General features: G+C 36.3%; 2 protein-coding genes across 5 annotated transcripts in view; one reads left to right on the forward strand and one right to left on the reverse strand.

Moving 5' to 3' along the window:
* LOC136852556 (homeobox protein Nkx-2.2a-like) overlaps positions 1-13,582 on the reverse strand; it is a 221,554-nt gene that overhangs the window by 134,916 nt on the left and 73,056 nt on the right. The gene's annotated exons all lie outside the window — the stretch shown is intronic.
* LOC136852557 (PHAF1 protein CG7083) overlaps positions 2,899-13,582 on the forward strand; it is a 57,837-nt gene continuing 47,153 nt past the window's right edge. The window contains exon 1 of one of the 4 annotated variants that reach the window (XM_067127326.1): positions 2,899-3,581. In XM_067127326.1, the coding sequence (XP_066983427.1) occupies positions 3,518-3,581 (64 nt within the window). In that variant the 5' untranslated portion in view covers positions 2,899-3,517. Of the gene's footprint in view, positions 3,611-13,582 lie in introns of all 4 variants that reach the window. The other 3 variants (XM_067127325.1, XM_067127328.1, XM_067127327.1) reach the window with 3 other exon arrangements.

Consider the following 13,582-nt stretch of genomic DNA (forward strand, 5'->3'; position numbering starts at 1 on the left):
CATCTCAACAGAACAAAGCGATTACCGGTTCTTTGTTTGTCATTGGCAGCGTCAGGAAAGGACAAAGGAAACTGAAGTACTGGCCTTACCCTTACCAATGTATAAGAATCTACAGGGAGAGGAAAAATCGATCTTATTGTCTTTACTTGTTTCACAGTTTGTATACTATTTCGCTTTGTTAATATTTATTTAATTCACGTTGATGAATCATCTCTTTGTCTCACTGCTAGACACTGCCATCAGACATTTTCTTTAGAACTTCCGTCACATCGAAAACTGTAAAGCATAGACGACCGAAGACATCATTTTAGAGGTAAAAAAACGAACCATATTTGTACAGGAAGACAGTTCATTCTGTTGGTAGCAGCCCAAACTTTGAATAGGAGCCTGCACGCTGAAGCATAGGGATTTCGTCCAGCACGTACGTAAAAGGAAAAAATATATGAAAATGATTTACTAGTTATAACTAAAAAATTGGGTTTTTAATTGGATCTACCGCAAATTTCATTACAATGTTTTGCGATCAAGTGGTGTCTCATCCCCAGCCACCATAACAACCCCTAAAAATGGGGTAAACAAACAAGTCCACCGTGATGGGTGGGACGGCCGAGGGCTGTGAAAACAACGCTACCAATGTGGTAGGCAGGCCTACCCTCCATAGAAAACTTTCCATAATTTGTTTCATTCAACTTTTAAACCGCTTTGGACAACTTCGTAGTAAGTTGATATTCACATAAAGATATCATCCTAATGGATTAATAAACAGTCATTGAATTAATTTGCTGGACATCCCAACACTTATCGAGAAATATATATGGTAACTTATCCCTTGGCTGTTCCCTCAAAGAATAGAAGAATGAAGATTCTCAACACTTGGAAATACCGCATGAATATTTGAATAACTTAACCTTCACATAATATCACAACGTACATCATCTACAAAAAGAAAAAAAATAGGGTTCTTGCTAGATGATTCTGTACTAAGCCTCTCTCCTTTGTTTGCTAGTTGTTTAATCTTGTTATTAGTTTAATATTATTTAGGTTGACGATCCTGTGCATCTTTGCTTTATCCCTCTGATTCATTACTCCTATCGATTCTTCTCTATTACGTGCTGCACAGGGGCAAGAGCCTGTGCTAGCATATGGCCAGCATTTTCCAAATCATCATTATCTGATCCTTTTTTTATATCATGTTTTATACTTTCTTAAAATCTAAAGAGATTCTTATTTGCTTTTTCCTATATTATTATTCAGCACTATATTGTAATAGAAATTATTTCCACAGGATCCTGCATTTCCATTTTAGAAATTACTGAGGTGCTCCGAATTTATAATTAGGTTTTAGTTGTGGATTTGTGAAAATTATTTTCAAAATTGATAATTTACTGATTTTCTTCACAGATCACATTTCTGTATTAAATGTCATCGGTTTACGTGTCTCTCCAATTATATTGCTTATGAAAAAATTATATCAGCAGGTCCTTCTATTGCACAGTGCACCTTATATTTACCACTGTTTTTGTCTACTTTTTCTACATTTTATATGATTGTACATTATTCTTGCTGCAGTGTTACAAAAGGACTGTAATGTACATTATTCTTGCTGCAGTGTTACAAAAGGACTGTAACTATTATTATTATTATTAGGACTCGTGTAACTTAAATATGTGGCGTTTCTGATATCTAACTAAATTTGATGTTGCCCTGCACGTCATTTTCGAAGTTATCTTCGATTTTATTTTGGAAATCCACGAAATATGCACGTATTTTAAGTTCACCTTCGTCTCCTTCATAAGAGATTTTATTTTCATTTTCTCCTCTTGATAGAGTGTCTTAAGGAAAATTAGTTTAAAACATTTATTCAACACAGCAAAATGCATTCTTTTAAAATCATTGCCAATTACAGTGTGTTTTTCAGAGGCGAAATATCCTCATCAATAATGCGCATACTGTAACAAAAGCTGTCTTTCAAGAGGTACTGAACTTTGGTCAGAGCATACTCAGCATAGTGTTATAGAGGACGAAGCCTACTCGTCAAAATTTCCTCACGTTTGACCATTGCCTCGAGTAGCAGATGCCAGAAACTGCCTGATAGGAACATTTTAAAAGTCCTCTAAAATAGGAAAATGAACTGCTCTCATGTGGAAACTTTCGAGGTATTATTAGCTATGTCATAAATTTCATGACACTACCGAATACGAACACTGGTTACAGTACTAGAAATGAACTGTTATCTTTAATCGTTAATCATTAAAAAAAGAATGAGTCATAGGAGATTAGATTTCTGAGTGATACAGGTCAATGACTTGCAATAACACTGAAACGCACTTAAAAGCACAGGGAAAATGTCGTACAGTATTCATAAATATATTTAAAATTACCTCCGCAGTTCAAGACTTTTATATACGAGTTTTTTTTCACTTAAATTTATTTATTAAGAGTAACACAGGCCCAAAATGAGGGAATTTACCAGCTGAGTAACTAGTACCACGACGAAAGTAGCAAAAGTGTGTGCAAAGCATTTAAAGTAAAACTTTCCAAATGTTAGAGTATCCCGTATTTTATACTGCGATTAGTTTTCTGTGAGCAAAAAATATTTTCTTTGTGAGTAAAGCTTAAGAGTAAGGTCTAACAGATTCATATCTTGAAAACTTTTGGATAATCTGCTGTGATTATTACGCAGAAGAATTAGTTCTTAAATTAAAGCAGCTTTGGTATTCTACGAGTATCAGGCAAGTTAAGATACGTCTCTCAAGAATCCGAGGAGTAAAAATTGAAATGAAAAAATAATTAAAATTATTCTTTTGATATCTTAAACAGAACGATATTACCAATTAACTGCGCATATTTTTTTCTGTTGCAGCTGTTTTTGTTGGCATTTCAGAACCAAAGATTTTCGTCACTACTTTGGTATGACTCCTCCCAGTGCCTGTGCGAATCGCAAGTTCTTTTGTTTTGGGTACATAAATCTTTCATTCGCATTCTTTTAATTTCGGACCTCGATAGTACAGCTTTGATAGTTTACACCTATATGCAGTTGCATTTCATAAAACCATGTGTAGTCAGTTTATGAAGAAAAGGCAAAATATGTGTAATCAGTTATGCATGACAGACGAATGACGTAAAACACCTTGAAACGCAAAGCATGTTTGCGCATGCGCTTGATCAGCTGTTGATGTATAAATGGAGGAATCGGCCCGATCAAAATACGCTGTATTGATGAGTACTTTACCAGTAGCAGATCGAACCCCTTATAGTCCCAAACGAGTCATCATTTACGAGTGTCAAATTCTTTTTGACTTGGTGTTGAGTACATAAATGCCCTCTATAAATAATGTATTGCGCGACTGGATCTTATTTGTTTTAGTTTCTTTATGTTGTTAAATTGAGAAGAAGTAAGTCAGAGACACAATAAAGGGCGCACGAGACTTCTGATACGTAAAACGTGAGAAAAACCCCTCGACTGTAATGAAGACTCGCCAGATGTTGTAACGAAGAGTTGTGGTAGGGCAACAGTATGTTGGAGCTAGAAGTTTTTCCTGAACAATCACTCAGCGCAGAAAGATGGGAGTTTGTACTAGGTGAGTTCTCTTCTTCAGTTTCCATTGTCGTTTGTTTATATCCATAGGAACCGTTAGCCCGAGGGTCCAGCCCAGGCTTTAACGGCCGTGACACGTTGAAATGCAAGTTTGTTATATCCTAGCTTAAGCTTATTGTTAGTAGCATGCTATTGTTTTCGTACCATTTCTTTTGTGGAATGTCTAGGGCCAAATTCTTAACCAGGCCAAAGCTTATTTGTTTAAGGTGAAGCTGACATTTTTAGTCGAGTTTGCTGCTTTTGTCTCTCCTTAATCTTCGTTACTAGTCCATTTGTTGACGTTGTTTCTCAATTATAGCCATTTTGTAGGGCAAATAATATATCCTATTTTTGGGTATGCTTCATCACTGGGTAGGTTAACCCAAGGTTAAGCAGTGCACTTTGGGTACACTGCATTTTTAGCATTGTTTTACCATAAGAAAAATAGAGTTAGGTGATCCGAATTTCATCACTTTTCTTTTAGTTTATAACTGATGAAATGTAGTTTTTTTATGATCGTTTGTGATTCTTTAAAAGCAGATATTATTAGCCTAATATTTACTGGAAGTGCTTAGTTAACCTAGTAAAACATTTATCTTACAGGTGAGCTCCACTTAGAGATAAGCTCGCCTATCATTTATTAATAAATTTTTTTGGCTGAGCAATATAGAAAAAGGTATATAATGCAGTACAGGTGATATAATTTGGGAAGTTTTCTGTTCTTTATGTTTTTGCATTCATCCTTGAGGGACTGGTACTGACCATGGAGCCATGCAGAGTTTTTCTGTAGAATTACCCATTTTGTTAACAAATGGATACTGAAACCACTTTATATTCTACTATTATGGGGGAACCACAGTGGGAAATTGGGGTTTTTGGGAGGGTGAAAAATACAAAATGAGTGATATTGCTAGGATGCATTCTAATGTGCCCCTGGAGCGAATGCAGAGTAAGGGGCCAGGGCTACTGTAGGCAATTCAGTGGGAATATCACCTAACCAGGCTTACCTTTAGTCTACCTAACCTAACCTTGGATGCCGTGCCCCCTTACCAAGGGGCCTTTACCTTTGGAACCCCAAGTAATTTGTGACCCTTTACTCTGCATTCAATCTGTGCCCACAGTATTTCTGCAAACTTTGATTTTGATTAAGGTAAGGTTTATTGAATGTTACGTAGTTTGTAGCCCTTTGTTGGCCGAGTTGGTTGAGCTTCAGACCGTCATTCGATGGGCCGGAACCCCCAAATGAAGAGTTAGAGGAATTTATTTCTGGTGATAGAAATTCATTTCTCTATAATGTGTTCGATTCCACAATAAGCTGTAGGTCCCGTTGCTAAGTAACCAATTGGTTCTTAGCCACGTAAAATAAGTGTTTATTAGAGATGTTAATCAGCTCAGTGGTCTGGTAAAACTAAGCTTGTACTTACTTTTTACGTAAATGTAAATTGTACTGTAAATGATGATTATTTTGGAGTTAAAATGCGATTTCCATATGATTATTTTGAATTTTTTTGTTCAATTTGGTAGCAAATTAGTAAGCTAGGCCTAATGTTAGATACTGAGCCCCTCTTATGTCCAGCAGTTATGGGGACTATGGTGGGAAAGTGGGTTTTTGGGTGGGGGGAAAATACAAGAGTGAAATACAAAGATGTATTCAAAGATGCCTATGATACTTCTGTAAGTTTTGATTGTGATTAAGAGGTAAGGTTTATTGAGGGTTTTTAAAGGGACATCACCCACTAGGTAGGTAGGACCAGGTAACCTAGGCTATGTTAACCAGGTGAGGTCTTGGTGCTGTATGTTAGGTTGCAGCACTCATTTATTTCAATTTACACTGCCCTAGGTTAGGTGGGGGAGCCCAGGGGGCAAAGACCTCCCAGGTAGGCAAGGGCCCAGCATTATTAAGATAAGTTTAGGTGGGGTCGAGGGGTTGAAAACCCCTGGCCAGGTAAGGACTTAGTCTCCTACAGGTGAACCAACAGTCAGTCATAAAGGGAACCCCCAATCGCTTTACATTGCTAACATATTTCCGTTTCTGGAAGATATCTTGCCAATTGTTGATAACTTTTCTTTGACCTTGACACATTACAGGTATTGCCCTACTAACGATGGGGTTAGGTTCCAAAAAACCCATCGTTTGTTGAAAAAATCGTCTCTCAAATATAGCCTAGCCTACACTAGGGTAATCAGTACCATCTATAGTATGCATATATGGTAGCCTAGCCTACCACACAGTATACTCTATACATATACAGTATAGTAATTATTAATGTCAGCTAATTCTGCAGGTTCAGTGCAGATTGACTTATGATAATTCACTATAAAGAGAAATTGAATAAGAAACAAGGCTTAGCCTTCACTATAGTATATCGTATTCATATACAGTAGCATAGCCTACATTATACTGTACTGTACATTAACATCGTATTATATAAACATCAACGTAACGAATGTGTGTCTTTTCCATGGTTCTTTTAAAAAGCTATTCTTCACTACACTGTATCCAGTAATATTGTATATATTCTCATATTGCATTTGTATTATAAACTGTGATCAATGTTTTGGTTTGGAAATTGATTATGCAGGAAGTTTATTTCACCGCATTTTACTTGGTTCAGAGTGCTTTTATTGGTTCTAGTTTGTGTAAATGAATCTCTAGATACTTTACTTATATGGGACAAGGATATTATTCGTTATACAGTGTTTTTAAGCTGAAATATAATTTAAATAGGTCTTGTTGGAAAATTAATTTAGCTATTTTTTTGTTTTAATAGACGACGGCTGTTTGGGGCATGTTTGTTTTGTGTAAAAAAAAAAAAATCAAGATTCCTTTCGCTATTTTCTCTTGATTTCATCATAATACGAGCTTTACGGGTATTTATCTTTTATGGGCATGAAAACAGCAGTAATATGTGTTCTTTCATGCCCAGTAGTTTTAATTGAAATACTTTCTCTCCAATTTTATTTACAGTTGAGTTTCATCCATGTTGCCGATGCACGATAATTTATAGTCATTAGCAGCTTGAACATTGTTTTCTAAGCTTCAGCTACAACTTGCAGCTTAAATTTAGCAGTGTATTTCCTTGCCGATCTTTTATCCATACTGAATAAGGGTATAATGTACAAATATATCAGTCTTATTGTACTTAATGTCATTTGTAATATAACTACAGTAATTGTTTACTACTGTATGATGGTTGAAATACGAGCAAAACAGTTGTTGTTATCCAGCTCGGTTATTAGCAAAACAAGTTTCTTGTTCAGTTGTTTATGGCTGTACGCATTGATGCATGAGTATAACGTTACTAACAATACTTTTATCATTCTTTTACTTTTTCAACTAGAAGATGGAATAATGAGATGTAGGAAAAGAAGTTGGTGTATTGTAATTGGTCTCTCTCACTGCCTGATTGTACGCTGCTGCCTGCACCCGTGCAAAATTTTAAAATATTTTCTAAATATTATCGTAACTCTTGAGCACTACCTGTATAATCTTCTGTGGTATTTCCTTTTTTTTTTTTTTTTTTACTTATAAACAGCTGAGTTTAGAGTTAGAAGTTATTTTTATATATGAAGATGTGATAAAAATTAAATCAATTTAACATAAACTAATTCCAGTCAGCTCTTGTAAGTCATGTAATTTATAATTTTAGACTTTTTCACATAATGTACACTTTCACTAATTGTAAGGCTTGGTCTTCTTTTAATAATTAAGGTTTTTGGGAGGTTTTTCTTATATTTTACATACTAACCAAGAACTATAACTGTTTTCCTCATCACCATCCCCTCAGAGTCAATGCAGATTTGATAATACAGTATATGCCAGTTTTACCAGTATTTGAGTTATAAAATTGCCATCAATTATAATTATGAATGTTTCTCAAATAAAGTGTTCTTTTTAAGAATCAAGGAAGTGTTTAATTGCTGATTCTCACATGAGGAAAGCACTTTTAGCATCACTGTTTCACCCCCCCTACACCCTCTTTAGAGCAAGTATGCTTGATGTACTACAGTTTAGGTAGGGAGGGTCCAGAGGGGCAAAGCCTTCCCAGTTAGGTAAGGACCCTATCCCTAGGTTAGCTTAATTTAAATCCATCTTTTTATTTTACTTGTATCTTGTCTTCCCCCACCCAAAAACCCCCATTTTACCATTGTGGTCCCCGGAATTGTAGGATATATGGAGAAGGGGGATCCATTTCTCTAAAACTACTCATTTGTGAAACAAATCTGCTGTGTAAAGGCATAAAGTATTAACTCCAAAAATGCGATTTTCACAAATTTGGTATCCATGGAAAGGGCAGAAACTGACGAATGTAGCCATTATGGCATAGTTATGTAGCAAAAAGTTACGAACACTCAAATCTTCAATATTATCAAAACAAGGATTTAGGGGTTAATTCATTGTTAACTTCAGTTTTCTCAAAAGTAGGATTTTGGAGTTAATGCTTTCTGCCTTTTTATGGCAGAAGTGTTCGAAGCTCACATTGAAACACAGATAAATAAAATTTTCAACTCCTGAATACAGTTATGGTTTACATTAAACACCTACCAATCTGACAATATTGATCAAATTATTCACAAAAAACCATGTCCAACAGGTACTAAAGAAAATGTTAACAATCTAAAGCAGCTTAAAAAACAGAATATTCATTGTATTTTACTTTAATACCAATCCTCGATCTTGGGGTTTATTTGCTTTGTTCTCGAGTCTCCTTAATATGCTTATGATAAAAATCATACTAAAATCTGTTATAAATTTACTGTTATTGAGATAATTATGGAAGAATGTTTTGATCCTTATGGACTTTCACAAAGTTCTTTGTTTCGACTGTTAGGTGAGTGGGGCTCCCAATCGGATTTCTATGCTTTTGAGTCTTTACAGAATGATAGGACAAGGTATTGCTGACCTTGTTTCTGGTTGAAACAACATCAGTAATAATACAGTATTGAAGATGAATTTTGGCCTTGGACTGCCATGCTTCATTCTTGCCATAGGAAGGAATGTATAGTTGCTGATCAAGATCCAGAAATGATAAAAAAAAATGCAAGATTTTTTAATTGTATAGGGTTTACAGAAATACAATAGTAGTAATTTTGGGAGTATTGTCCAGTAGTTCTGCATTCTCGACCATACTGTAAGAATACAGATTGGTTGGTCTAAGTTTCTCTTTGGGCATGTTGCCTGGCTTTGGCTATGCTCTAATCAAAACGACTTCAACCAAACTTTTCTAGGATGTTGTGCCCTAACCTAATCAGATTCTTACATTACCTAACTTGACCTTCCGGGTGAACACTGAACATGTGGACTGGTCAAAGCTACCCTTTAGCAGTAGTAAGTTTAAATCCTTACATTGCTTCATTCTAACTTATCTAAAAAAAAAAAAACAGGTGAACAAAATATTGTAACGTAGTAAAAAAAAATTGTCACATGGTTCCAATTTGGAGGCTGGAATGGGAAAGAATGGCTGCATCTGGATCAGAGCGCAGGTATATGCAGACATATGAATCACATCATTCTGACTGATTGAATTTAAAAAATTAGTAGCCCTATGATGTGACCGGGTAAGTGGTTTTTGGGTGTTTTGGAATATGCTTCACAACTTTTATTTTATACTTTTGTTCGTTTGGAGGTAGTGGAAAGGAAATATAGCCCTGTCCTGTTGTTCTATAAACTACCCTGTTTTTCGTCCCAAAGTATTATGGGTAAGTATGGCTAGTGTATATGCAGCTTTTGTTATTTTCATGAAAACAAGAACCTAGTTGGTTCTTTTGTTGCAAGTTTAAGTTTCACCAATTAAGCGGAATTTTGGAATTCAAACATTAAGATAGCTAGGGTGTGGCCAGGAAAAGAATACAGTGCTGCCAGATCTATTTACAGTATCCTTTTAAATCTTGTTTATGGCTCTAGCTGAGATCTGTCATTTACCTGTACTGTACTTTGCTTTCTAAAGAACAGCATTGATTTTCCTTTCTTTGCTTTGCTTTTTAGAAATGATAATCATAATTCTTATAACAATACCATTTATTACATAAATAAACCATTCATCATTTAGGAGAAAAAATAGTTTAACATTAGTTACATGGCTCCCTTGTTTCTCTAAAATGAAGTATTTTGATATGTTATAAATAATTTCCTTTTCATGAGAGTGAAGATTTTGGCTTTGGGAAGATCAGTTTCTGCTTTGAGGTGACCACTACTCTTGTTGTTTTTGATTGAGCTGGCCTTTTAAATGCCCTTCCTGAGCACATATTAGCAAAACTTGAGGTTTGGCAACAGTGGCCAAAAATTATGCCATATCTCTTCAGTTTTTATTTTTATTGTAAACATGTAAAGTCAAATATGCCTGCACTATTACCTGTAAGTGAATACAGTAATTTTTTTTATTTCATTTGAGCAGGATCTGACAAGTTAAAACTTTTAATCATAACATTGAGACATTAAGCAGTACATAAATTTATTACCCACCCTACCTTAGCAAACTTAAGGGACGCGCTGATCTTTGAATTTTAAGGAATGATCAAAATAGAGTTATTGACAATTTTGGACTGTTTTATGTCTAAATAAACAAAATAAATAAACATCTTTTGTCCATTGCTTTTACACCCCATGAGTGACAAATTGCTGCAAAACTTGTAAAAAAAAGTTTCTAATCCCATTTAGTTTGAAATAATTAATGCACAGTACTTTTGTTACCCACTAAAGTATCTCTGTTTTCTTAAGTGATAGCATCAAGGAAAACTTGAGCTCAGAGTAACTTGCCCATATTTCCACTTCCTCTTGGCATTGTCAAATTGGCACCCATGCATGTACTATGCCAAATAATTTACATATAATGTTGAGTATTACTTGACTTATTTTTACAGTATAATAAGCACGATATGAAAATATACATGCTGTATACTAATATACAGACATATGCAAATGAATAGCAATCTTCCTCATCACCATTTACATATACAATACTGTATGTTATCATAAGTCAATTTATTTCTTTTGACAAATGGTAAAAGTAGAATGTGAATATTATATTTTATCCCCTCATGATATTTTTACAGGGTGTCTATTCACAAATAAAAAAATATGTAAGTATATGGCAACATTTCCTTCGGGTGCCAGTGTACTTTGTGAATCATGCCACACCCGGCTTTTTAGTGCATTTCTGAGTACAATTTTTTCTGTCAAAATAGGAGCAAAGAAGAGATGTATTATAAGAGAAAATGTAAAATTATATGCACTATGAGAATTGAAAAGACAAAAGAAATCAGAACAAAAGGCGTCTCCATTGGAGAAATGTTACAAATGTCAATCACCCAAGAGGAAACCAAACAGGGAGCACATTTCTTTTCATCCGGTTATTTTGTAAATTTCAAGGGATGTTTCTTAAATGAGGAAATACTTGAACTAAAAAAATCAGCTTTCTAATTGCATCATAGTTTCATATTTATTACAAAATAGGCAATAATTTTTTTCTTTTGTTATTTTCTCAAAATTTACTTTTTTAAAAAGTAAATGAGCATACAGTACCATGAAGAAGACTGAACCAAATTCAATGAAACTTTCACAGTGTATAGTATAACTATATATCTTTAATTTAGCATAAGGAAAAGTACTTTTGAGTGCAACTTTTTTTTGTACACTGTGAAAAATGACGTTTTTTTTTTTTTTTTCAATGCAAAATTTATTAACTTAGAGGTGGAATTTTACTTCCTCATGCAGGCATTTTCAGTATTAATTGTTTAATAAGTGGTAAAAATAATAAAGCAAATCTCCTCAGTCATAGGGTAGCAATGCTCACCTACTTTATAATGGCAGCACTGCAACCCATTAAAAGTGCTTGAAAGACTATAAGATTAGGTGTGGTTACGTTAGGTCACAACACCATTTCTTTAAATTTACAGGCAGTCCCTGGTTATCGGCGATCTGGTTTTACGGGGCTGCGACGGAAATCGCCGATTTCCGTTTATCGGCGCTGATAACTGGGTTCTGGCACTGATATATACCTAACAGAGGCGCTGATTTTTGGTTATCGTCACGCTCTCTGAACAGAAACCCCGCAAATAACCGTGGACTGCCTGTACTGTTCCTTAGATTAGGTTGGGTTAATTAAATCCTATTTCACTCTTATTCTCCCCCCCCCCAACTGTGGTCCCCCATAATTTTAGGATATAAAAGGGAGGGTCCAGTATCTCTAAGACTACTCATTTGCTAAATAAATATAATGTTCAATGTGCACATTAAAACATATTTTCAGCCCCAGAATCCAAATAAAGTAAAAATACTGGGAAACTTTGGTTAAATAGTCCATTGCAGTTACTCGAGTTCAAACGCTTCTCTCTAGTATTCACATTTTCAGATGGTCATAAAATAGTGTAAAGGAAAACATAATTGTTCCTACACAAATGCAAACCTTAGTCCTTTACATAGGAATCAGCTTGCAAACATGAGTTTGAATGGCCATTTAACTTTCAGACAAGGTCGTTGACTGTCAACAGGTAGGGGAAGCCCCGCCCACCTGTTGGCATGAACTCTGCCTTGCTTTTGGCCACCATTGTTTACAGACTCTCTACCTGACTTGACGTTTATTTTTATTTTGCATGTCTACTTTGAATTTTATTATATTTTTATTATATTTTATGATTGTTAACTTGTTTGTTTTATAATGCCACAAACCCCTCAATCACCTAAGCCTTCAACTCGAAGAGGAAACCAAGTTTTCAAGCACTATGTAGGGAAGCCAGGCCTTCTAAAAGGTTCCTCTCCTCTACTGAGGTAGACCCTCATACCCTCAACCATCTCCATGCAGAGGGAGTGTCCCTCTAGCAGGCGGAGGCGGCAGCCCTGGTGTTGACTGCAATGTTATCACTCCAGATATTTTCTTGGTTGGATCTCTGGTCCCTTACAGTGGCCATGAATGCTTCCTCTTCAAGATGGGGAATGGCTGAGGAGGGTGCCAATTTCAAGAGACTGATGCTAACTGGAGGTTGGGCCATTACCTACCTCGCCCACCATATAGCAAACCTATGGTCAAACCTGGTGCTGAAGATGCGAGCCACAGTGTTTTCTCAACTCTCAAGGTTTGTTGGACCAGAGTTGCCATTGGCACTCAGAAACCGACCGGTACCAGGATCCTCACCTTTCTTTCCAGGATCCTCACCTTTCTTTCCATGGAGCTGAGGTTGAGACAGGTTCGCCCTTCCACTTTGGGTCAGAGAAAGCCCCAGATTTCCTTTGCCCCTTGTAGAGGAACCTAGTCTTCTTCTACCCTGGTAGCAAAAAGTGCACAGCCATGGCCCTTTCAGTCCCCATCCATTCTAGGATGGGGAAAATAAGTATATCTTAGTTTAACCAGACCACTGAGCTGATTAACAGCTCTCCTAGGGCTGGCCCTCAGATTTATTTTTACGTGGCTAGGAACCAATTGGTTGCAAACAGCGGGACCTATAACAGCCAACCACATTATAGTGCCCTTTCAGTCCCTCTTGTTCCATTCTAGGATGGGGAGCAAACAAAGGTCAAACCCGAAGCGAGGAACTTCTAGGATGGGGAGCAAGGTCAAGAAGAAGGGAGGAGGACGCTAGGGTGGCATTCTTCTCCCACTTGCTGCTGATGATGGTGGGGTACCTGTTGAACTATTGGGCAACATGGAGGAGAGACCTAGTAGTGGATGTCCTTTGGGGAGGGTATCTACTACCCTTCAAGTTTCTGCCACCCCTCACTCTCAAACCAGTCTGATTCCAAATGTTTACTCCCAGCTTGCAGAAAGATCTCGCCCTTTCTGAGCATTCATGAATGCAATGCTTCAGAAAGGCACTGTATTGTAGAAGTCATGAAAGATCAGTCTCCTGGTTTTTACAGCTGTCTGTCCCTGGTGGAAAAGGTGACAGGTGGTTGGAGACTGGTCATCAATTTCTCTCTCCTTTGAACCAGTTTGTTCGCAAGACCCGTTTCAGGATGGAAACAGTTCGTTCAGTAAACTGTTCCATCAGAGAGGATTAATTCATGCTTTC

Source organism: Macrobrachium rosenbergii, chromosome 25 (assembly GCF_040412425.1).
Source record: "Macrobrachium rosenbergii isolate ZJJX-2024 chromosome 25, ASM4041242v1, whole genome shotgun sequence".
Lineage (NCBI taxonomy): Eukaryota > Metazoa > Arthropoda > Malacostraca > Decapoda > Palaemonidae > Macrobrachium > Macrobrachium rosenbergii.